Below are 27,196 nucleotides of genomic sequence, written 5' to 3'. Positions count from 1 at the left end.
TTGAACACTGACAAAGAACATAAGATTACAAAGCTGTTTTACTTACATCTGCTGCATTTAATCACAAATAAACTGTGTTTCCAGGGGAAACCCAAATCTTCCAGGCACCAGGAGCATGAACTTCTGTGCTATCACAGCACTACTGAGACACTTTGGCTGTTCTAGAGGAGCTTTATTTTGTGAGACTTGACAGTGCTGCATTTGTCCTGATAAGACATTTTTCCTGTGAGAGAAGTATGTGGCCTCATTTCCAGACAAAGTCTTGAAACACACAGGTCCAATATTTGAAGTATGGCTTTGGGAAGCACCAATCTCTGAACAAGTAACATGGCACATGATCACATCTGCAAAATTCAGCTGGGGGAGTTTTGGCTCCAGCTACAGTAAGGTTTTCCTCATAGGAAGTTACCAACACTTGGGAGTGGGCTCAGGCAGAGTTAAATTGCTGTGCCCATATAAGGCACACCAGATTAAAAGGAAAACTGTGCATTGCTATCAATTCCTACTCCACAGTGAACTGCTGAAAGGGTCAGAGCAGGGCCTAGTTAATTCATGGCAGTTTGCCTCCTTCAGAGCACAGCATGGATACTAAAGTTACTGTGATGCATTTGCCATGAGAAGTCTTGGGATGATACTTTAGTCCTGTCATTTTAGGGCTCTGGTCCACATTGCTTTATCAAACACCTCTCTGACTCATCACACCGCTGTTTTCAACCTGCATCCAGGCACTCCTAAAAATCCCCAAAACCCCTAATTGTTTACATTAGGCTTGCTAACTCCTTTCCTGAGAAGTGTTCCCTACTGCAATGTGCTCCACAGCACGGTGGTTCTGAGCAAAGGGGGCCAACGGCAGGAGCCGGTTCCGAAAGCTTCGCTTCCTCATGATTCCCGTGTGCTGTGCTGAGCGGCTCTGCCGTTCCTGCAGGGTGCACCTGCAGCCTGCTCTCTGACCAGGGCCCTTCTGCTGGGACATGTGGAACCTCATCCTGGGATTTAACTGCCTCTGCTTGGTTACCTGCACAACCAGGACAAGCTTCTGTTGTGTCTTTATGTAAGGCAAAAGCACTCAGGTTTTCCCTTCAGTAAGGACTGCTGTGATTGCCTGTGGCAGTCTCATTCCACAAGGAGGGCACATTTCATTCCTGCAAGCATTTTGAAAAAGGCAATGATGTGATTATGTATTCTATGCAAACAGGAGTTGTGCAACACATACTCCATAGCTGATTTTATCAGCTGAATGGAACTTGCGTACTTAACTCCATAAAATTAAGTATTTGGGCCACGTCTCAGAGATTGCCTCACTGCTTCCCCTCTGCCCTCCCATGCTTCCATGGTCAGATCCATGGACAGAATGATTTTTGCCATTTTGGTTGCAGACTAGATTTATCTCAAAAGTATTAAATGAAAAAAAAAGCTGCTCACAGAAGTGCTGCTCTAGTATATCAAGCTAAAGCAGAAATCACAGCTCTGAGGCTCATCATATCTGGGTGGTGATATTATGAGACTCCCTACTACTCTCAGAGCCACTTGACTCAATTCAAAGTATTAGTTTTGTGAAGTATTAAAGCCATCACCAGAGAATACTTGTTTTATCCGTGCAACCCTAATAAAAGTTGTTTAATACTGATTTCCCTTTATCCTTTTATCACTCATTAATTCTATATGTTTCTGCTTTAAAATATTAACACATGAATAACATTTTCTGGTCCCTAAATGTATGCTAATGGTAAATGCATGTTATACATGGTACTTTCTAAATATTTTTTGTCCTTTAAGTGACTGTCAGAATTGTGAGCAGTTATCTTCTTATTCAAAAAACTTTGGAACCAACTCAGTTTTTGAAGTTAACTCACTTTCCTTGAACTTTCAAAACTCATTTAGACAGCAATGTTCAGTCATAAATCAAAATTCCCGAAAATCACACTAAAAGGAACAATTTTTTTTTTTTTTAATGTCAAGAAGCCTATAAGCTCCTGAGCAGTAAAGTAATTCATAATAATCATTCCTGATAGTGCTTTCACTTGGAGGAAATGTGGAGCATTATAATACATTCAACACATGGCAGTGATGTTTTCCAGAAATAAAACTCAAAGTTGTAAGGCCCAGCTACTACAGATGGTAGTTTGTAGCAGCTGCAGCTCAAGCCAGAACAACTCTGTCTTCCCTCTCTATATTTATTTTCATAAGATTTCCTTGTCCAAACTGACTTTATAGGAATTAATGCCCTACATTTGATGCTGCAGAGTAGTATTAAGCATGGGAGGCAAGGAAATTCGAAGAGGAAAAGAAAGAGGAACCATCCATCCTTTCCATGTGTTACTACTCAGAGTATGAAGCAGCTGTACCTGTTTCATCATAAAATATATAATATTTAATGAGCTTGAAAAGCTGGAAGCAGCAAATTGAAAATACAGAATAGTATCTACCACCAGTACAACAAATTCCAGTGAACACCACAGACCCAGGGATCCCTGGAACAGATCAACAGATTAAATCAAACAGCAAAAAGAAAGCCAAGTTTCATATACCTTTAAATTTCTAAAATGGTGAAATCATAAAATAAACACATCAAAACATAACCCAGAGATATTTTTTGTAATGCTGTTTGGCTTTAGCTAACCTTAGATTCCTTATCTATATTACACTAACTTCTGTGTTTGTGTTATGGGGAAAAGGCAAGCTCCTGAATTATAAATGTGACAGAAAACAGGACTGTACTGTCATGGTCATTCCCCAACAGGCAATGCCCAGCAACAGCAGGACAAAATAACAAGGAAGATTTTGCACTATTCTCCTCCCAGATAAAGAAGGTGAAAAAAAAAGAAAAAGCAGGTCTCTTTCAGTGCCACTGTCTCATTATCACTTGCAGATCAGAAGCTGTTAAAACCCTCTCTCTCATAATGCCAGGCTGCACTGCTCAGTATCAGCAATACATAGGACATAAACATGATTTCGTATGTAAGGCTGCACCTTGACAGAAAATCCCTGGGATAACTACACTTCCTTTATCCACAGGGATGAACTGCCTGTGAGATCACTCTGTTACATCTTGTCTACTTCCCTGAGGCAGGAATTTGTATCATCTCACTTAAAAATACTGCATTTGTAAAGCTGTATAGAGGCAAACTGGTTTGGGGCCTAGCCTGGGACATCTCCAAATCCTTACTTTCCTGAGAAAAATAAAGGCAAGTTAACAGCTTATGAAAGCCCAGAGGCCTGGAAGTGTCTGACACCCGAATACCAGCTTGCTTTTAAAAGCCCTCTTTTTTTGCTTTTATTATCATTCATCTCAGCAGGCAAAGGGCATTCGAGCTCCTCTGAGGAGTCCCACTGGAATAATACAGCAAAACATAATTGGCATGGACTGAATAATTTCTTTATCAAAGTTATAAGAACTTTACTGTGTGAAGCTCCAGTGGTGTCAGGAGTACACTCAGTGTTACTCTAAATAAGATATTGTTACTTTAGTTTCATGTAAAACTGTTACAAATCTGAGCATCTGAAGCTGTGATTTTTAAATCCTTACTATGCACTCAAATGTGAGCCATCTGCAAATGCCACACAGTCACATTGTCCCTTACACAACTCTTAGAGCTACAAGTGCCCAGCACAGTTAAAAAAGCTCAAGCTACTTTCTGTACCTAAATTTAGGCAGCTAAATTTATTATCATCATTCGAGATGTGGCTGATTCAAGTTCAGGACAATGCACAAGAATTGCATTTTGCCCCAAAAAATCCTGCAGAATCACACCAAAATTAATTAAGCAGTGGTTTGCCAGCAGAATAGAAATAAAAGTGCATCTGAAAAGGTGAATTGAGGAATAAGAATAAATTTGTATTTGCTGCAGACATGTTGCTAACTCCATGCAAAAAGTGCCAAGCACTCTTCCTGCTGTAGTTACAGATTGGGCTGCAAGTGTTTTAGATAAACTTCAACATCTGGTTTCCTGTGTATCTGATTTGAAACAATCAGCACTCAAAATGCACTAATGCTGCCTTTATTTGTTGTACATTCTTTTGTTTAGATAAGCCTGCAGGCCAAATTACACACTGCCTTACACCCCTGGAACTCAATCACTCCTGTAGGGCTGATGGGACAGAACGGGGATGTAAATGAATACCAACACATTACTGAAAATCACAAGGGCATGTAGCACTGGAAAAAGGCATGTAGTGCTGGAAAACACGCAGAGAGAAACAATTAAACATATTCTTGAATGCACATGAGGATGTGTTATCTACCCAGCTGCCTGAACATCCTTTTCAGACCTAGCAAATGAGAAGGATGCAATGCTCACCAAAAAAAAAAAAACCAGAAAAAAATCCACAAATTACAAACCAAACAAACAAAAAAATCCCAACAAACCCCAAACATTTTCTACAGCATCATAAATATGTCTACTTTAGAAGACATATTTCAAAACCAATTTCTTTAAATGCAGCATATCTGCCTAAAAAATTCAGCTGAATATTTTGTATGAAATAACTTGTAGAGTGAGCAAGTGTCCATTCTGCTTATGCTTGGCACTCACTGACAATCAGGTTTGTTGACAGACTCAGAAAGTGGTCAGGGACCAACTGCACAAAGAGCTGCAAGGATCTCCTCATACACAGATAGGAGCTGTCAGAAGGCAACTGGGGATTAATGGAGCCCAGGAGAGAAGCCCTGCAGTGCTGGTGCCCCTCACTATCTGCTCAGATACCGAGCTGGGATCTCCACTGGGCTCAGCCCAGCCCCTTTCAGACCCACTAAGCACGGATTTTCCTTGCCAGTTTAATCTGAACAACATTTTTAAATGTATGTTGACTGTGCTGTGATAAAAGCATTCACAGAAACATGGAACTAAGTGACAAAAGAAAAGCTACCAATCTAGATACATGAACTTGTATATTTCTGGTTGTATTATAACCAGGATTGGTTTACAGTTTTCTTCATGGGAATGACTCACAATAAAAGGGATGGGGCTTGGAGCAACCTGGGCTAGTCAAAGGTGTCCCTGCCCATGGCAGGGGGTGGAACTGGATGACCTTTAAAGTCCTTTCCAACCCAAAGCATTTGGGATCTTCTAGTCTGTTCAGCTGAGTAAGGTGGAGGGCACAAGTTTCGTTGTAAGAACTAGAGGCTTTAAAGGCATTTCCATATGCATAGGAAAAGATCTGTGGCTGGCAGAGTTCCATTTACTCCTGAAATGCCAGATCCTATCCCTCTCCTGTGAGAGGGAGAAGGCCAGAGGGGGAAGCATCCAGGCAGTTAGACCACATACAATCTACAGCCATGCAGTAAATATTCATATTATTGCCCAACATGCACTATAGAGTCATGGTTTGGCTTGGAAGGGCCCCAAAAGAAGGAGGGCAGGCAAACAGGCAGCCTATAACTGAATCCTAGAGGGTTTCTCATTCTCAACCCAAATCACAGAAATCTCCCATCTCTAAAATACAAGGTCGCCTTCGTTTTAACATTTCCTCTCTCTGGGCTCTGTTCCTGAAAAGAAGTACTGCTTTTTTTGTTTTTGTTATGAAAGCTGTTTCTTCTAAAGAGACACAAAAAAAAGTGGACTTCCAAACCCATTCAAGTCTGTGTGGCTGTTATGGAAGGTATTAGTGGGTAAAGTCCGGCCAACAGGTTGGAAAACACGTTTTCCTCGTTGGCTGGGGAAGCAAAGCATCAGAGATACCCAAAGAGTGAATTGCACAGTAGATACATTAATTAATAGCTATTAAATTGTGCCTCTTGGCAGCAGCAGGAGGATTATGACAGCAGGAAAAACAGAAATCTGCTTTTCATGATCACCTGAGGCCCAAATGCTGCCACAGCTGGTCCAGGAGGGATGTGACCAGGACACCTTTGGGAAAGCATCTAATAAGACAAGTGGCATTCAAATGATGTCAAGAGAGCAAAGTTTTTCAGTATTCTACAGCAAACTATTTTGACAAGCATTTCTTTATTCTCTTAAGACTTACTCTGTTTCTTTTGCTTATCTAACACAATCTTTGTGCCCACAAGTATTTTTAACATGTTTTTGAACTGGAGATACCATCTACACCTTGAGAATATGTTCAGAGATCAGCTCTCCAAGGCCAAATTCAAGTCACCAATACTAATGCATTTAACTTTTTAAGGCTGGAAAGACTTGACTGTTCATTTAGTTATTCTGAAGAATGAAATGTACAGCAATAACAGTGAAGAAAGTAAGACAAAAATAGCTTTGAAAGGGATCCTTCTTCACTGCTCGCCTTTCTTTTTTTTTAAAAGGACAAGAAGAACTTGACCTTAAACTGAAACAATTAATAGTCAGTGAAATGTAATTTGGCAGCTTGTTAGCTCCACAGGGAGAGCTCTTAACACATACAAACTCTTAGAATTACACATAGGGAATGTATCATGTAATATAAATATATAGAGTTACATTCCATTATGGGATTCAGAACTGCCATTATAGTAAAAGTATTTATTTTAACAAGGAAGTACAGTTTTAGTGTGGCTATTAAAGAAAATAAACCCGTCTGAAAACATTTTTATTTTTCATGCCTGTTAATGGTCAAAGCATACAAACTGCAGTGACAGTAAAAACAGAAACATCTTCTGAATTGTTGTCAATGTTTTGACTCACAAGAACACAAAACCCAATTACTGTAATTACAGTGAAATATGCCACAATTATTTGCTGGTCTTATGCAGTTCTTGCCCTCCCACAACTGAACCCTTGTAGAACAATTTCCCTATTTACTAGTGTTAATCATGAATTCAATACCAACAATATTGTTACCAACCTGCCTGTTCAGAAAAAAAAAAATCTGTAAATTAAAGTAAATCTTAATAGTAGAGGAAATAATTTTTGTGTTTGTCCTTAAGGCCAAAACAAGTTCAAAAAAATAATCTGTAGCTGTTGACTACACTAAATTAAAACTATTCCAAACTAAAGCTTCAGCTGTTATTTCATACATTCCAGGTGTAAAGAAACAACATTTTATAGGAGTATTCTCTACTTCGAATATATTTGCTCCAAATACTTGTTATATCTTGAATGTAAGAATATTTTAGGTAGGGCAGTAATTTGGGTAAGAGTCTAAGTTGCAACTGCTAAAAAGAGAATTAAAAGTAGCCATTGTTATGTGTACCAATACCATGAACATTTTGACAGATCTTCAGATCATAGAATTCAAACTGAAACATAAGCACAACCCCTCCTCACAATAAGTTATCTTCCTAAAAATGCTGCAAATTAACTGATCACATTTTATTTAAAATTAAATTCATGGGGTCTTCAATTCTGTACTTCAGAGCTCAGTCAGGATGTGCATTCTTTATTAATTCCAACTTCTCCATATTTCTTATTCAGAACTTCCACTAGAAAATATTTATAATTAAAGAGCTTTAAAAATACTCTAAAGAAGTTGTTAAGCTTTTGCTGCTACAACTAAAATTCAAATGTTTTGAAACTCAGATTCTGAGAAGACCCAGAGTAGTTACCTCTTCTACACTCCCAATAGTAACCAAAAAGTTTGTATGACAAGGGAATGGTGGTATTTAAAACTGAGACACAACCCTAAGGTGGAACACGCCCTCAGAGGCCTAAAGTCTCTCTTTACTGATGACAGTGTAGAAATAAATTTGAATGTGTCCTGCAGCTCTTGGGACTGAGGGTGACCTCTGGCAGCAGGCCATGACTTTTCTGTGACAGTGAGAACCACAGAGATGTCACGAGACAAAGCTCTTCTCTCCCTCCACCAAGGGACCTGCATGAAGAGGGTTAAAAAGTTCACTCTCAAATACACCCTGAACTTGTCAGTGTGAGTGACCCCAGTGCATCTGTAGGGGACACATCCTCCAGAGGAGGTGAGTAAGGAAGCCCTGAGAAGCAGGGAAGTGGGAGATCATTGCTAGTGCTGAGATTGCTGTGTACAACAGTCAGTGCAGTACAGACTGGCTGTAGATTCTGACACTCCCAGAGAGAAATCTGGATGAATGCTGAATTTCTGGAGTGACTTGACTGAGATCAGCATCTTCAGGGAAAGGAGATACAGTGCAAATTACAGCAGATGTGTGTTTTCGTACCCTATCAGTCCCATTACAAGGCTTTGGTTCCATCCAAGCTTTTTTAAACCACATTACTGAGGACTGAGACACAAATTCATCTTTGCTATGTGTGAAAATAACACGGCTCAATTCTCGTTCTTAGTGCTATTAATCTTATTATTTATCACACTCATCATTCCCTTTTTAATATAAACACACCATTACAGACATGGAACCCTAACAGAGCCATCAGGGGAAAACCCAGCTTCATGATACCATCTCAATTTCCAACCAAACATTTTAATTTTAACAGCAACAAAAAAGTGTCATTTGTTTTCTAATCCATCCATCCAAATCCATTTGTTTCCTAACCAACATCCAACATTAATAGTTTCAAACACATTGTCAAGATGACAGAAATTGCAAATGTGCTCAGGACTATCTGCTTTGTGTCACTGACCAACCAAAGATGCTCTGCTATGTGTTGGCAGGCAAACCCTTGCAGAATATTCCCTTCCATCTTCTGTGGCATGAAAGATTCAGATACCACTCATTGTCTTAATTTGGCTGGAGAATCCAAACAGTGACTTCCAAGTTCCATCTTGTCCTATCATACAATCATATGATAACTGGAATAAAAGTTTCTCTAGAATAACTTCATTGGAGCACTTGGATATTTTTCTTTTTTGCTTGTAAAAATGAACAGAAAATTGTTAAGTTGCTCTTTTTAAGTAAACCAACAAATATGTTCATATCTGAAACAAAGAGATCGCTCAAGACTGAGCTTCTTTTTGTCCAGCAAAACAAATATTTAAGACTTCTCAAGTGCTTATTCAGTAGTGGTTTGAAATAACCATTTCACTTCCTCTATTAAATATGGACAAAATAATAATTCACTATATATGCACATCTATATTTTTCTGTAAATGTATTTAGGGGATAGCAGGATTCCCTGGCCACCCAGATGCAGAGTACAAGCCATCCCAGGATGGTATGTACCACTGCTGAGACAAAAAAACCCCCACCTAGATTGGCCTAATATCAGATAACAACACAGCAGGACAAAGAACTGCTTTATGCACTGCCTTGTCTCCAGCTGAGGTGAAGAGCAGATGCACAAGGGCAGGACAAATACACAGTGCTGGCTGCACACAGAACATCCTATGGGCTGCAGCTGGGGCACTTTCCAAGACTGAGGTGGTATCCAAGGATTCTTGATGGGGCTTCTGACACAATAAATTTGTTCACGTGGTGTTAAGAATAACACCACAATTTGTTTACACTGATTTTAGTGCAGATATGAATGTGCACTTGCCCAGTGAATAGAAAATTCATGCAGTAGCCTCCAACGCTGTTAATATTGCTACAGGGGGAAAACATGCAACACCAGTGAAGCAGCATGTCACAGCCCTAGAAAGGTAGGATATAAGCAAAATTACTTTAATTCAAATAAAGTCCCAGAGGAAGGTGTTACAGACTCTGGAAATAACGAAGGCATAGCCCAAGAGATAAGTTACTGCTCTGGGGAGGATAATGCAAAGACTCCTATTACAATCCTAAAGCATGGAGACCCAGGCTTGTCACTGCCATTCAAACTCTTGGCAGCACAGAGGGTACCAAATGTTTCACCCAAGGACTGGAAAGATTTGGTTTCAGATCAATAGGGAGAAATTAGTGCCTTGTTCCCTACCTCCCCTCACCCCTTCCTTTCCACTGATGCTCACATGCAGTTATTTCCTTATTCTGAGCACTGTCTATGTTTTGCTGTTGGGGAAACCTCCCAAATCTCCCCCAAACGGGTGCCTTATGAGCTGGCTTTGCTATAAATGCTTTAGTGCTCCCTTATCCAGATTTGGATACAGCCCTTTCCCCATCTGAGAGTCAGATTTAGATGTGTTGAAGTTACAAGTGACTGGAACACTTGGTGGGTGTAAAGCACTGACCATTTCTGGCTTTGCAAAGGTGATGATGATGATGATGATGATGATGATGGGGTTTGCTTGCATGGCACAGGATCTCCTCCTTGATGCCCTACCTCCCCCAGCACAGTTTCTTCAGACAGCTGGCAGAGAAGTTAACAAGATAAACACTGGAAAAATCTCTGATAATTCCATCTTGTGTAGAGAAAAACTGCTTGGCCCAGGCACAGCAGCAGCTGAAGGCAGGGAGGGAAAGGGAAGACTGTGGATGTGTCACTGCACCCAGGGAAATGGGAACACACAAAAACCCATTCAATGCTGAGAGGGCAGATGTGGAGGTAAAAGAGGCAGCACAAGAGAGCATCAGGAGTCTCCTTAAGAAGCCTTATTCTGAATTAAATTCTTTCAAATAGTAAGCAATAAACTTGTTCAAATTAATTTTTTTATTAGAAATTACTACTGAAACAGCCTTTACTGACTCCAACTTAAATTGCCTTGCTTTCCAATTACAAGAGAAGTCCAGGAAGTATTTCAACCCTCTTTCCACTACAGCCAGTTCACATCCAAGACTGGCATATGCTAACACATTAATTTATGTAGCAAAGAACATCTTTACCCCTTCAAGGAGAATTAAAAAGAAGATGACAGCAAATAATGTAAATTGAAGGTCTTCACTAGGCAGAAACCCCATAAAGCCATCACTACCTTACCCAAGTAGATCTCTAGCAGCTAAAAGTGACTTTGCTCATCTGGCCTATCAACAGACCTAACTGTGTTACCAATGTGATTCTACTTCACTAGAAACAGTGCAACCACAGAACTTCTGGAGATCCCATTTCTCCAGGAGAAAAAACAAAACAAAACCAAAAAAGCAACAAAATACTATTTAACACACTTTATTGTGGTCAGGCAGGCTTGAGTGTATTTTTTTGTATGCTTTCTGCTCACCAGGCTTTTTAAATTTACCCCTGTAAGCCTTCAGCTGCTGGACCCCTGCATATACCAAAATCCAGTGCACACTCTGTCCTCTCTCTTTTACAAGGTTATAGGAAAAGGAGCCAATCTGAGCCCTTCACATAAACAGCAAGAGAAACTTGCAGACTTTATCTCAGGCTGCCCTTGGTCCAGGACAGCTCATTCAGCACAAACTAATCTAGGATGGATCCAGGTCAACCTGACCTCAAAGGATCTTAATTGGGTTAGTACAACCGGCTCTAGATATCCCATTGCCATGATTTGATTCACCCCATTCCAAACAGTACGAAAAAGCCACCAGCAACAAACACTGGAATTATGCTGCTTAAGGTTTGTTGGTTTTTTACAACTGGAATCAAGTTCTGAGAACTCAGCATAATATAAGAGTTAAAGGAACACAAATAGACCCAAAGGGTCAGAGCATGGTTGCAGTTTACATACTCATGAGGCAGATCCAGGACCAGGCTGTGTGCAAGCCAGAATTCCACGAATTAGTTATCAGAATTGTATTACAGATGCTCTCCTCATAATTCACCTTACCCAAAGGGGAAAAAATATTCTTCTCCTTTGACATGGACATTAAGTCCATGTCAGACCACAGCAAGAATGAGAGGGAGGAAATCCAGGAGGGTTTTTTTCTGCTTGATGGTGGATTATCACTATTACAGATGAAAAAGACAAAAATAACACATAATTAAAATAATACACTATTTTAAAAGCCATCAGCATTGCTTTATATTCCCAAGCTGGCTACTTTCTGTTTTGGGTAGAACTAATCACACCTGTAATTTTTTCATAACACAAAACAGGAGGTGCCACAAAGGAGTTTTATCCACATGAGCATGGAAGGGAAAGTAGAACTCCCTAATAAAGGGGGCACAGCAGAGAACAAAGGCTATCCTGGAAGTTCATCAACCTCCCCCACCTCTATGGGCCTTACCCCAGAGAAATTCCCACAGAAATTATGGCCAGGACTACCGGGATATTCACTGCAAAGTTCTCTGAGTAGAACACTAAGAAGAAAGAGCTTTTTTTCCAGAGACAGTTACTCACTCATGGTTTCCAAAGTGGTTCTTTTAAAAATATAAATGCTCTCCTGCAAGTGAACACAATTTATATAGAAAAAATACATATTTGAGTTTTGCCAACTTCCCTTGTAAAAAGGAATGCATTGTGTACACAAAACATTGCTTAAATGCATGTTATTTTTCCAGGTATCTCCCTCTGAGTGGATTTTTAACACGGCTTCCATTTTATCAAGTATTACTATCCAAGTCAGTCTTGAGTTTTATTTAACAGAAAATTCAGCTAAAAGCAGGTATCATAAGCTATCTACTATAAAAATCCAACTCCCTAACTCTGCAGGAAAGACTAAGACTTTTAAGCAAAACCACTTCTAGGTAATAGGCAGAAGCTTTTTACAACCTCAAAATTTACTCATAATTCAACATTGCATTCTATCAAAAAAGTAACAAGGTCAAATTGCTTCATCAGTTGTAGTCAAGCACTGCTAAACAGCTCAGAATTTGGCCCAATTTTAATCAATATAAATAAACAGTCTCACTCACTTGGAGATTTATTAACTCTGATCAATAGATTTCATACGACAGCTGCACAAGATCAACCAACGATGCAACCTATACAGAACACTGCAAATATTTGCTCATTGGGAAATTACTGTTGTTTCCTCTTCTCTTTCCAAAAGATAACAGTATTGCAAAACATGATTTAGCCAAGTATTCCAATGCTAAAGGTGCACCAGTTGTATGTACACAGCAGATTACTGGACACTCCAGAACTGAAGGGGAATCAGTTCCAGATGTTTTCTACTGATTAAATTCAGACCAAGCAAGGTTAAGCAAATGACAAGCAGCTGCTTTTCTTTTTTGCCATAGTCATGACAAATCCCCTTAGAGTTCTAACTGACTCTAAGTAGCAGACACTGGGTGCAGCACCTTTTTTCCCTGGGATTTCATGGTTAACAGAGACTGTGAACAGCCTCCCTAGCAACTAATTGTTCTCACCCCCAGTCTGACAGGTTTTATGCAGATAAAAATTAAAAGGAAGAAGCTCAAAAATAAAAACAAACAAACAAATATTCTTTGAAATACCCCAGTGATGTAAACCCTAAATCACAGCTCCTCTCACTGCACATACTGCTGTCTACTGAAATAAGTCAAAGTAGAACAAAAGAAATATTAAGGTGTCACTAAACCAGGCCATGGCTCAGAGCAACACAGGCATCACCTTTACGACCCATCACTTCATTTCAAACAGGGCAGAAACATTTTTTACCATGTATAGAGGTTGAAACAAAGCTTTACTTCTTAGGCTTGTCTCCTATTTATCCTCAGCCATTCAGAGGTTTTTTCACACCTGATAGGATTAAACTGAAATAAAGACATTGTGTGTGTGTGTGTCCTTAAGCAAACTGACAGGTCAGATTTTCCATCCCAGCTTTTATTCTGAGCGGGGCAAGGAAGCATTTCCAAAGCACAGAACTTCCAAATTCCTTCCAAGGCAAATATTCCCATGGAGTTGTGGTTGGGAAAATCTGGAAAGAACAGCATGCACGCCTGTATATCAAAATTATTTCCCAAGCACTGTCTTTGACTGCAAAGAGCATGCTGTGTAAAGGGACACATGAAGCACAGTAAATGGTTTAGAAGTGGCTACACCTGGCTACTTCAACAAGGAGCAAAACCAAAAAAAGGGAACACTCAGTCTTTTCTTCTCTGTTTCTCAGCTAATGGTCAGTATATAGGGACACAGCCCTGCCCCCAAAGAACTAGTGTTTATTTTGCTTCTAATTATGGAATCTTTTCAGCATTCCCAGCTGACACACAACTGAAGTAAGCAAAATACAGGCTTTTCAAGACATTAATTCACTTAGATTAAAAGAATATTTTGAGGAGTAGTAAAAGTATATTTACTACTCCACCATCCACGTAAAACCAGTTTAAAAGGCTATAATTTTTTAGACATGATGCCCTGATCTCCCACAATAATGTTTTGTCATTTCCATAAGAACAAAACCAAATTTTTGTGGCTAAAAAGTAGCTTTCCATTCTAGATTAAATCACATCATCTTTTCCCCACAGAGCATTCACTACATCTCCTGCAAAAATTAGCTTTTCTTGCAAAAGGTGCCATCCCTGATTACCACTCCTCCTTGTTTATGCTAAGGATAAACAACCGTGCAGGCCCATGTTTAATCCTGCATTGACTTATTGTGTTCTCCACTTCTGTAATGCTGTGTCAGTCTGAAAACATTTCATAAAGAGTTAGGACTCACAGCATCTCCGTGACAGAGACAAGACTTATACTCATGTAGCAGACGGTGCAACCGAAGCACAGTGAGTTAACTGTCTGCCCGAGGTCACCCCGAGAATCAGTAACAGAATCCAGGAATCCAGCCCTCCCTCCTCAGCACGGGATGAGCCTTGGACAGCCAGCCCCAACACCAACACAAGGATTCCAGCAGGGCCCGCTGTGATGTGCTGGGGTTTTGTCACTGCCTTTGATCCTCACTTTAACCCATTTCACTAGTGGAAAAGGGTTTGAGACAAAAGCTGACAATCCTGGGCTTTTTTTACAAAACCAGTACACACACACAAAAAAAAAAAGGGAAGAAATGCAAAAAGTTGTCCTTATTCCCATTTATAAGAACCTGCTTCTCACCTTCAGTAAAAAGGCTCCATGTTGGCTCAAAAATGCCTTCACTTCCATGCAGTCACCAGGGAACTGCAATGAACCTCACAGTCCACAGCACTACAGCTGCATGTGTGTCACCACCACTCTAAATGCTGGTTGGGATTCCCCCCTCTCCGTTTCCTTTTTCTCATCCACTGGATTGCATGGACATGTGCCTTGCAGTTTGAAATTAAATTACTGCAGTTTGAAGTTTGGGCTTTGGCACATTAGAAATGGCACAATGTTCCATTTTCACACTGGGGTGAGACTGTTGCTACCTCCCTGAAACTTAGCAAAAAGATGGAATTCTTAAGTAGCCATAGTGAGAGAAATCCAAACTGTGTAGCACATCCTTATCTGTATTTTTAAGAGCATGTTTCAGAGACTGTTTTCCCAGACTACCTTAAGTTATATATTAGTTCCCCATTCCCAACGGCACAAGCTGCAGGACAATTTTTAATATTAAAGTAACTTGACTAATTAGAAAAATCATGGTCTTAACCAGGGTTCCCTGCCCTCCACAAAGAAGGAAAGCTCAAATCCCAATTTCCCCTCTTTTCCTACTCTCTCCAAGGCTGCCTTTGCTTTCCCAAAATGATTTGGTGCACCTGACCCCAGGCAGGGCAAGTGCAGCAAAGCTGTCCCAGCTCCCTGGAGCCCAACACATCCCTCAACACCAGAATGGAGTTATTTCTTCCACACTGTGGGGTCATGTCCCATAAACAGCTGGTTAATAGACTGGAGATCAGGTCAAGCAGCTGCTGGATATCAAAAGTGTGGGGACAGATCACTGCAGGGAATTTGTGATCCAGGATTAGGGGGGAGACAGGGCAGGAGCATCCCTACCCTGGGGAAGGCTCCCAGGCTGCCTTCCAGAGTTCTCTCAGCCACTTCTACAGAACAGAATAAAAATCCCACTCTAACCCATGGCCTGGCCCCTCAATGGGTTTATCTGATAGCACCTGAGGCAGAAACCTCTCTAAATGCATTTGTCATTTCAACAGCAAACCTCTGGTAAATGTTTTGTTAAGTATCATATTCCAGCACGTTTTCATCCACTGTACAGGAGCCTAAGCCAGTTTTCTAGGCTATAATCCAGGCCCTGTGTTCATGCACACACACGGATGATACAGGAAAGGGTGACTTAAATCAGTATGAAAATTGTCTTCTGCTTATCTCCTACTTAAAACGCACATTGCCACATCAGAGGAAAAACAAAACCCACTCGATCTGACATGATTGCTCCTGACTAATTCATGTTCCCTGTTACTTATTTCCTTCCTACTGACTGGCTTGATTGTGGGTGGGTTTTTTCCTTTTATTTTTCCTTCTTAAATTCCTCCTTCCCTTGGAGCCAAGCTCCAAAATTGAATATATCTGGGGATTGTTCTCACAGATAAGGTGAGGGGAGAGTAAGCTGTTGATGGACAGGGGCTCAGTGCTTTCCTTCACAAGGGCAGGTCATCCTCTCTCAGGACCCACTCCTGAAATCCAGATCCAAAACTGAAAACACCTCATGACTGCTCCTGACAGAGGAAGATTGTACCTCTACTTGCCCCAAGTATCTTACAGTGCTTATATCCCTCTTTACTTACTGCTTTACATATTCATATTAGTTAAAACCACCACCCTGTAGGCTCCTCATACAGACATCTGACACCACACCCTGATTCACCTCCTCAGGTGCTCTGCTCCCCTGTCCTGCCTGGCTCTATGGCACATCTTTCTTGAGATATGCTAAAACTCTACACTCAGATGCACACAAGGTACTCCCCCAAACTCCTGGGAGATACCCTCACTGCTGGGCCTGGAGAGACACCCTGGGACTGCCTCTGCCTCCCCTCACCAGCTCCCTCCAGCAGCAGAGCCCAGGAGTCCCCAGGAAGCCAAAGCCTCTTTCCACAGCAGGACCTGCTTTACCCTCACTGACCACACCTGGGGCTGCCTTAGCCCCATCATCACCATCCTTATTGACCCCACCTAGGGCCACCCCAACCCATCAGGAAGGGGGTCAAAGCAAGCACATCTGCCCTCCCCTGCCCATAGCCCCTGCACACAGGGTAAAGGGGAGGGACACGAAAAAAGATATTTAGAGCGTGGTCCTTTCTCAAAACACCCTTTTCTTTCTTTTTAACACCCTTGTCTAGTAGAGACATCTACATTGTCACACACACAGCTACTTGCACGTGGGGAATAGCTATATTTCATGTGTCTTATCTATTTTCACTTAGATCTATTTTCTCTTAAACCTATTTAGATGTAGACACATTTACATATGCATGAATTAACCACTACATCTCATATCTATTCAACCTTATCTCAATTTACACTTCTATGTTTACATTTATGTATCTGTTTAGGCTGGGTCAGTTTACACTTCTCTTTAGATTGTATATTAACACATTATATATATGTATAATACATAATATATATATTAATATATATAATATATATATATTTCTTATTGCACAGAAAATCGTTTTTGACCAGATATGTTTAGAATTAAATATTTATACTTCCATCTAATTACATATCAGCCTGTTTAGATTTAGATATCTCTATACACTTATATATAACCTCTGTCGAGATTACATATATCAGCTACTTTTACCCTGCAGTGCAAAGCAAATGTAGATGGTTCCAGCTGGACAGAAATTTTGTATTTTAAATTATCATCCTGCATCTCAGCAGCCTCCTGTCAGGGCTGTTAGTGGCTCTCAGGTTCCTTCTGATCATTCCCTGACTCCTCAGCTGTTTGCTTTGCAGGCCCAGAGAACTAAAACCCACCTGACCTGCACATCTTTTCCAGTCCTTTCTCTTCTGTTCTAACTTTATTTGCTTCTCACTGAATCATTAGCTAATAGCTAGTGACACAATTTGTAGTGTCAATTTTAGCAAATTCAGTGTTAATTTTCAGGAGAAAGAAAAAATTATTAACTGTTTCCTGACACCATGACTGTGTTTACACTTCACGGCTGATATCTGGGCCAAACTTTCATTCTGCAAAGATTTTCATCTCAAGTTTAGACTGTTAAGGAAAAGCTCACAATTTACCCAGATCATTCTCATCTTTCCTAAGCTTTGGAAAAGCTGAAGCCTGGGATATTCATGGGAATTCACTAAGGAGCTCCTGTGTCTCCCAAGTTATTCTGTGCTGGATTAGCACTGCTGGTAAATTTGCAGGACCTGAGAGATGAGGCGTCTCTGGCTGCTCTGTCCAGACCTTCCCTGACCTGCCCCTGATTTAGCTGTGACAGCAATTTCTCTAATTGAGCAGGTGTCTGTATCTGGTTTTACTTCTGTTTATCTTTGTGTTGCACAACCATGCCTCCCTATCTGCAGCAGTTATTTTAGTAGGATGAGATATTTACAACCAAATAATGACAGAGTTTACAGAAATACAGGCTGGGCAGAATATCAGAGGCCTTGAGAAGTGGAAACACAGGATGCAGTGTGTGAGTACAGGCAGGAGATAAGAGATGGGGCACAGGCTTGGCACTGGAGACCCCACAGCTATAAACAATTCACTAATGGTCAGTTAAAATAAAAAGCAGTCCTGAAGCAGGACAAAACTGGTTGTAAGGGTAACAGAGAACAAATAAATTCTATTTCACACACATAAAATGGAACATAACATGGTAATTTCAGATGAAACCTGGAGCTGCACAGCAATGAGGAAATATGTCAGAGGGTGTTAGGAAACATTTGTAAGTGACCCCAAGTGGATCCCAGGAGAGAAAGGAGAAACCGTCACCACAAACATCATATTCCTCCCTGTTAAGGACATGAGATTTCAACAAGTAATTGTGTGCTTCCCCTCTTCCTCCTGCAGCAAATTATATCCAGGAACTGAAGGAGCACAAATACCAGCAAAACAGGCAGAAATTTAAAAGCAAATTCTACAGTTTTAATTGAATTTTTACTATAGCTGCAGTTTTAATTATTAAATAAAACACACTGAATTTGATTCTCTTTTGTAACAATTAGATCTGGACTAATTCAGTCAAGATTTCAGTTATTGTAGCACTAAATTCTAGTTCTACTTTTATAATGTGTACTCACCCTTTCTTACACAGAACACTGAGTATAACAGTTCTTAACCTACTTTCTACCATACCTCATCTATTAACTCTGACTTTCCATTCTTGAAAAACCTTTTTTCGTTTCACTCTTTTTCCCAAGGCCGGCTAAGCCAATGGTTTCATGGTACTGTCCAACCTCCTGGACCAAGGCTACAGAAGACCTCTCTGACTAATAGGTTTCTCCAATGCAGATGTCAGGAAAACCCCACAAGTGCCTGTATTTAGTGAGAAGATTCTGGTGATTCCTCAAACATAACAAAGGAGAAATCCAGTTGCTGACTTCATCATCAAGAGTAGATTTCTAGGGTCTTGGATTTTCTTCCTTTCTTCTCTTGCCCAGAGCCTCACACAGCAAGACTATGTATATTCTGGATCCCAGAGTAAAAAGTATCAGGGCTGCATCAGTACTGTGAAAGAGATTACCAAAAACTTCACAGTTTATCAGGTCAATTTATAATCTTACTTTAAAAAGCTGCCTCTGTTTCATTATTAGTCAATATGTTGACTCAAATACAATTTATTTGCTTCTCTCATTTTCTACATTTTTGATGTTTTGACAGTTATCTGAAATATTCATTTTGGCAACCAAATATCTATGCTGGGGTATGCCCTCCTTTTCAACTCACAGTTATTATTTTTTTCCCCACTGCTGTGCTGATAGTGTCTAGAAAAAGTCTGAGGGAGCTGCAAACACCTTCCCTTACTCTGCATTGCCGCGGTCTCTGCGAACATCTGGTACAAAGTCCATGCTCAAGTCTGGTGTGACCAGTGATCCAAACCCTGCTCTTAAATCAGGCACAACAGGGAGTTGAATAAATGCAGAACAAAAATAAATTTTTAAACCTCAAAAGCTGCCAGATTTAATCAGAAGTAAGAGTGGGTTTGGCAGAGTTAGTTGTTTTCTTCCTGCACCTCCCTCACCCCATCCCCACCCCCAGTCCTCTCATCCACTTTGGCCATACAAGATAAACCACAGAATTCACTGGAAGTTCTCACTCAGGGCAGCCAGGGCTGAACGACTAACGACTGAAAACCTTCTGGTAAAGAGGTGGTTCCACAATTTTTACACATGGGCAAGTACCATTAGTACAAATCCTGAACTGACAGACAAATGGAGAAGTTAAACAGCTCTACACTGACCACAAATTCTCACTGCAAAGCCACCACCATCTGCTAAACCCACCTTCTGAAGAGCATGACATTTGTCAGAAGCGTGGTATCTGGATACCTTCTCATGCTACTTTGGTGCATACCTTTATATTTATGATTTTCAGACTTACTGACAGCTATGCAGACCCTCAAAAGCTTTGGTGTTTGCTTTATTCTGTTAATTTTGGCCACGTGTTTTTTCTCACCTTTCTCTCAGCTTGTCAGCACTGGAATCTCTGAATCCACTTCACTTAAAATGTTTGCTTCTTTCTATGTACTGCAGACTGTAATTCATCTGCACCAGTAAGGGAAAGCAGCCCCTTTTCCTAGTGGGAAATGCAACCAGTCTCTGGGAACAACGAGCCCATTTCCAGATAGGTGAATGCTGGAATGTCAGCATCCAAACTGGCATTACAGACAGAATATATCAACATTAACACTACTGCACATTTTATATGAGAGGGATGACAAAGGTGAAGGGGTCAGAGAAGACTGCAGTGCTCTCCCCTCTCCTGGTAAAAAGTTACTCTTGTGCAGTTTTGCTTTAAACTGTGCATACATCAGCATACAAGAAACTCCAAAAAGCAAACAGAAAAGCACAGTGATAAATAGGGAATTTTATTTTTAGCCCAGCAGAGATTTATCACTATGAGAGTCTTGTGACTTTGACAAATCTAACAATAATGAGTTGTGTATACAACCTACAACAGCTGACAGAGAATAATGTATCCCATCTGCTGGAGCTGTCTCAGGAGGCTGACCTTCAAGGTCTAAAAACTTTCAAATTTCTATGATTTTTTTTCCTCCCTAATAAAAAGCACAATGAAACAGCTATTTGGTTCATTTTGTGAAGGATGCCTTGTGGTAAATAGCTGGTATTTGAAGAGAAAACTCAAAACGCATGTAGAAAATTCCAGTTACACCAAAAGGCCGTTTCCCTTCTGTATGGATCAGTCTCTTGTGACCTGCCACTCACTCTTGCTCTTCTAACTAACTACAATCTTCATACTTGAGTGCCTTCTTTAAACCCTACAGGAACATTAAAGATGTCAGGGGGCTTGCATATGTCTTGTCATCCTGATAACAGATCCTGCTGCAGAGGAGTAGGTACAATGACAGGCAAAAGTACAGGTAAAGATTAATTTCAGGACTACAGAGAATACTTAGGGATATAATCTCAGGTGAGGATGGAATCACTGAGGGTTTCAAATCACTACATGAAAATATTAAATCAGACACTCTGGTATGAAATAGTTGAAGCAACAGACAGCCATGAAAAAAAGCCTGCACTGGAGGGTCACAAAGATGCTCCAAGGGCTGGAGAACCTCTCCTGTAGAGACAGGCTGGGAGAGATGGGGTTGCTCAGGCTGGAGAAGAGAAGCCTCTGGGGAAATCTCATTGCAGTGTTCCAGCACCTAAAGGGAGTATGTAAAAACACTGCAGAGGGACTTTTTACATGGGCAAACAGCGACAGGACAAGGGGAATGGTTTTAAACTAAAAGAGGAGGTATTTAGATTACATGTTAGGTAGAAATTCTTCCCTGTGAGGGTGGGGAGGCCCTGGCACAGGTTGCCCAGAGAAGCTGTGGTTGCCCCATCCCTGGAAGTGTCCAAGGCCAGGTTGAATGGGGCTTGGAGCAACCTGGGATAGTGGAAGGTGTCCCTGCCCATGGCAGGGGGTGGGACTGGATGATCTTCAAGATTCCTTCCAACCCAAACCATTCTGGGATTCTTTCATCCTTCAGGTCCCTTCCAACCCAACCCATTCTCTGCAATGCCATTCTATGACTTGGCATCACAGTTATTTTCTAGAACTTTCTAAATCTCTATGTTTTGTTTTAGTTTTTCCTTTTAAATTTTTTTTTCTAAATAGCTTCATTTCGAGAGGTTTGCTTCCCAGCAAGGAAATTATTATTGTAGAAGACTTTTGGCCTTTCCCTTTCTGGAAGGATGGACAAGTTCTTAGTACTACAGGTCATTTTGCATCAGTCACACCCAAAACCTCATGCACAGTTCAGAGGTTAGCAATAATTTTTCTTTTATGTTATCAAGTGTTTGTTTCAAAACCCCACCATTTTTGGTGAATAAAGGTCTTGTTTCTATATTATGCACTATCCAATTACATGGGGGTTTTCTATTCCACATACACACAAACTTCTCAGGAACCTTAATGTTGATCATCTCTGTTTTATAAGGTTTCCCTTTTCTCAAACCTTCTTCACAGAAATAAAGGAAAGCATTTTTTCCCACCTTGGGAAGATCTGCCTCCTAAGCAAGGTTTGAGCAAGCCAAGAGTAAGCTGGGTGGATGTGGATACATGAACAAAAGTCATTAAAAAAATTCTATTTGCATGAGAAAAGGTGTGTTCACATAATGCCATTCCTGAAATAAGGCAAATGTCTCCTTTTTCAAGGATACTTGAACTACTTTCTAGCTATTTCTGCTCAGAACAAGGAATTTTATCAGTGGGGCTGTTACTGTGTTGCCTGTTCCTGACAGGCATTTATTTCAGGCCTTCCTACAGTCCCTCTCTCACATCTGACCAGAGCAGCAAAGAGCTGGTTTAAAGCAGCAGCTCTGCTCCTCCCAGGTCAGGCCTATAAAAGTGATCTAATTCAACCTTGCAGTTTGCCATCATCTGCAAAACATCCAGCCCCCACCAGCAATGAATAAAATATTCCACTATAGCAACACTCAAATAGAAGCTGGCATGGCCCCTTTCAATTACCTTTTTTGAATTATGATTCTCTCTTGCCTTTTCTACTTTCAGCTTTTTTGACAGGAAAAAAATGCCCCCATTTACAGGCTTGAAGCCCAGTACTTCCACTTCCCAGGAATAGAAACCTATTAATTCTGGCAAGGAGAACTTCACTGAGAGAAATCAGGTTTAAACTTTTGAGAGGTGTCAAGAATGTTCAGTCAATTGAGCAATTGAGTTTGCCAGCTACATTCCTGGAAGCTTTGCAACAGAAGGAATGAATCAGTAAAATCAAATTGAGTGTGATTTAACCCTGACACTGGCTTAGGCAAAAAGTGACAGAAAATGAAAAATAGATAAAATTTAATTGGTAAGGAAATAATATGCATGGCTGTCTCTCAGAATAAATTAGGCCAGCTATAATAAAAGTACAAGAAGAAAACATCTTCAGAAAAAGTGGGGAAAATTCTTTCATTTTCCTGTCAGGCAGGAAAAGATGCAGGCCTGTCTTATCACTCTCTTTCCTAGGACACAGAGCTTTGCTCCGATTAACTATGACCATTGAGAGAACACACCCTTAGTGAACAAACATGCACTGGCAGAGTCCCGAGTACAGCCAGCAGAGTCCCCACCATCTTAGTGGCCTCCAGGACTGCTACCAGTTGCACAACACTTTGCTGCTTCCATCCATCACATCACAATACCAAAACACACTCAGCAAAATCTGCTGTCACAGGGTCAGCAAGGGAAGCTGCTCCAGTCCAATAAACATGCTGAGAATGAACACAATATTCTGAGACGTGCAGTTAAAGCAGAAACTTTGGTTATAAATATCATACCCTTCATGCCCTCCCCCAGAACCCTAAAAGCACTGGAAATGCCAAACAGCAGTTAAAACAAAGCAACCTGACCTCAAAGTGACAGGTAAGAGATTCACACAAGATTGTAACAAGGAAGAACAGGAGGGGCAATGAAAACTCTCCCTCAGGAGAACCCTGCCTTCCATACTGGCACTTCACAGCTGTAGGTTGCATGCAAGGTCTTGAAGGTCTGTCCAAATCCTGGGAGCCAGATGTTCCTATCCCTTACAGATGTTGCCACACCATGGCACAGCTCCCAGGTTCCTGCTATTCCACATCCCACTGCTCCAGAGTGGAGGACACAGGTGGCACTGACAATCCACCAACTCTGGAAATCCAGGGCAAGCCAGTGGAACTCCTACCTTTGATTGTGTCCAGTTCAGAAGGCACCACACGTTCCCTTGGGGGGCAAAAATACCTGAAGTACTTTTTATTGAAGAAACCTTCATGTCAAGACCACAGCCACACTCTGTCCAGGCTGACACTTTCTGTCAGCTTCAATGTCATGTGAGAGCAGCAGTTTTATACTGAGCTGGTGCTCAGGTTTATCAAAGACAGAGGAAGGTCTAACCCAAAGCCCCCCAGAGCACACCTTAAATTAGTGCCAGTGTCTCTGGATGCCTCAGTAACCTTGGCAAGGCTTCGGTGCCTCCGGGTATGGAACAGACTATGAGCAAACATTCTCCCCTTTAGCTCAAGATGTAGCAGATCCAGAACAGATTCCCAACCCCATCAGACAAAGGAAATCCATGCAATAGTGGAAAAATTAGCTTTCCAAAAAACCATCTTTTATAGTAAACAATACCATTTCACACGGACTTTTCCATTACAAACTTAATTTTAAAAAAAGGATTTTGCAAACAAAGCAAGTATCTTAACTCAGCATGAAATTCAGACAGTTTCCATGTTGAAATACAACCATCACTTATATAAACACACAATATTTTAAATGAAGCAAGAGAAAAAAACCCACTTATCAAAACCTCTTAGTTGATGTGGGCATAAAAATAGTTTTTTCTTATCACAATTTGTTTGCACAATGTTTAAGAGGGTGCTGTAAAAAAAAGTAGAAATATTTCTCCTGGTTTATTTTTCCTTCCTTCAGAGGCAAAAGGAGTTAAAGTTTAAAGGTAGGGTAGATCTGAGGAAGCTTTCCATCTACCTCTGAAATAATTCAAAACAGAAAAATGAACAATACATCCAACATTTTAATTGATGGTGAACAAAGAAAGCTCTTTTGATATTTTCACCATATGAATTAAAGACTTCCTTTAATTTGTGTCCCCCTATTTTTGTTATGCAACCGTCCTTGGTTGGAGGCATCTTGATTTACTGATTTGCTTAGAATTGTTTTTTCATACAACTTTTCTCTTCATCACATCAATTCTTTGTAAGATTGTCTCTTGAAAAATGATAAACCAAGCCTAAGTAAATTACCTCTGGGCTCATCAATGTAGAAAGACACATCTTTTTTGTCCTCTTGTTCATCAATGTGATCATAAGTGATCTGGGGAACAGACAAGGAATTTTCTCCTGGGTTTATTACAGGTGCAGAACCATTCCCACAGCCCAGCTTCCCTTTTCTTCTGTATCTTCTGGCCTGTGAGAGTAGGAATGGAATGATATCAGAAGATGCTCTCAAACACAGACAAATGCACATGTGTGCTTCACTATACAGTGAATTCACTTGAGGTCGTACATTTTTTATTTAAAGATTGGAACTGAAATTCAGGGAAAGGGTTGCAACCTTTGTTTATGGTTTTAAAGTGTCTGATTCTGAATTATCAACTAAAATCTGGTAAGAATTTGATTCTCAGAAGGCAGCTAGAACATTCCAAAAAATCAAGTCTTTAGTAAAATTTCTCAAATTGGGACTGCAGCTCAAGCCATACAAAATTCTAATGACTTTAGTATCTATCACCTTGTCTGGAACATCTTTCTAAAGCTCTAATTAAACATAACCAGAGACTTTGAACTGCGAATTAGGCCCTGTGCAGCCTCTTCAACTAAAGAAAACTTCACCTTTTGCCAAAAAGGCTAAATAAGGCACCTCAGGAGAAGAGAAATCCTTCCTCCAGCCTCCGAACAGTTCTCGTGATTTTTGAAGCCTAAAGACAGCCTAATAAACACCCTGCAGTTGGTACTTAAAAAAGAAAAATGAAGATTTGATCAACACAAAGAGCTGCAGGGTCAGTATATTCACAAGGCTACTTGATCTAAGTCCAAGCCAATTCTTACTTTGTTATGGTCTACAATCAGACTTTTGGAATTCCTTTTTCTGTTCAGCTCTGCAGCAGTTAAACAAATGCATGTTCAAAATTAAATGGGGAAAAAATGGTAGAAATGGGTATTTATTGCAGACAGTAGATGCACTGACATGCATCGAAATACTTCTAAAAGCAAAGATTCCAGGCTCTTGTAGCAGGAAACAAAACCAGGAATCCTCTGGAGAACGAAATACTACAACATGCACAAAATGATCAATATATATTTGAGTCCTTAAAATAGGAAGTTACAGACCAAGAAAGAACAAGAGAAGAGGATCCTTTGGTAAGAGGTGAAAGAACAATTACTATGTGCTTAAATGAGGGCTCGCCGGGCTCAGGGAGGTTCAGATAAATAATATATTATGGAAATATATATATGGAAATCCCTCTCACTAGAGAAAACAGAGGGAAAAATACCTTTTGTTCTATCTCTCCAACCATGGATTGCTTGCTGTTCAGCAACACACACAGGAGTCTTAACTTCAGCTTTACCCCTTTCCTCCTGGTTTTTCTGTCTCCAGCTGTGACATAGCAAGGTCACACTGCTCCAGCACCAAAACACAGGCATGCACACAGATCAGGCTGTTTCAGCATCCTCCATGTGGCAAGGGGGAATTGCACAGCCCTTTTTCCCTGGGAAACAGGCACCAGTGGGATGCTACTGCCTAAAGGTAATCCTTGACCATCATTTGGGAAACACTGGGTCCCTGAGCTCGACCTGCTGCAGACCTCTGCCTGCTGGAAAGCTTGGCATTGATACCACAGAACTGTGTTTGGGCAATGTCACCTTTGTAGCCAGACACTGTTCCACTTTCCTGCACCCACAACTCGGGGATTTGTCTTCATTTCTAAAGAGATAAAAGCAGCATGGAGTACTTCAGAGGAGAGAAGCTGCTGTCAGCCATAGGTTAAATGTGAACATAAATTTTTAAACCGGCTTTCTCCTTCTTCCTGTATGAACTACTTTGAAAAATGAATGCAAAATGGGAAAGTGGCACCATTGCCTTGTGCTCTGAGAAAGTAGGAGACTCCAAAGGGGATAAAACAATGGAGAGTTGGTACCTGTCTGACCAACAAGGCAAATTTAGTTAGAAGACATTTGTTCCTCAAGAATATTTTAAGGAAAACAAAACGAATCGTGCTGTGGCAGGAGGAAAACAACCGTATTTCGGGTGTCCAGATTGCTCAGGCGCTTCACGAGGCTCCTGGCAAGTTAATTACAATTTGAAGTGAAAAGCAAGCAGAGAGCGAACCCTGCCAGTGCTGTCACCTGTTTTCTCAGACCGGGACTAGATGGCGCTGGAGACTTTTTGGGATTTTGCACGGGAGCTGTCACATAGATCTTCCAGGTGGCTGTGGAGGTGCAGGATTTCTCGGCTGCGTAGCAGCGCCACAGGGTCTGTAAAGAAACCCAAAGAACCTCACTGGAGGAGCAGTCAATGGGCTTCTGCACGGCAAATTTTGCAGCAATTCCAACTGACAACAAACCCCTCAGTCCAGGTAAACACCATTCCTGACAAAATACAGCCGTG

The 27,196-nt window shown here is 40.8% G+C and overlaps 1 protein-coding gene across 1 annotated transcript in view; it reads right to left on the bottom strand.

The window, feature by feature from the left end:
* Positions 1-27,196, bottom strand: part of LOC103613081 (potassium voltage-gated channel subfamily KQT member 1) — an 82,114-nt gene that overhangs the window by 5,468 nt on the left and 49,450 nt on the right. The window contains exons 10-11 of the mRNA XM_017730542.1: positions 26,935-27,063; positions 24,835-24,997 (exon numbers count right to left, since the gene is read on the bottom strand). Of these exons, the coding sequence (XP_017586031.1) occupies positions 24,835-24,997; positions 26,935-27,063 (292 nt within the window). The remainder of the gene's footprint in view (positions 1-24,834; positions 24,998-26,934; positions 27,064-27,196) is intronic.

Source organism: Corvus brachyrhynchos, unplaced genomic scaffold, assembly GCF_000691975.1.
Source record: "Corvus brachyrhynchos isolate BGI_N302 unplaced genomic scaffold, ASM69197v1 scaffold523, whole genome shotgun sequence".
Classification (NCBI taxonomy): Eukaryota; Metazoa; Chordata; class Aves; order Passeriformes; family Corvidae; genus Corvus; species Corvus brachyrhynchos.
Note: the sequence above shows the minus strand (reverse complement) of the source record. Positions and strands in the feature narration are given on the sequence as shown.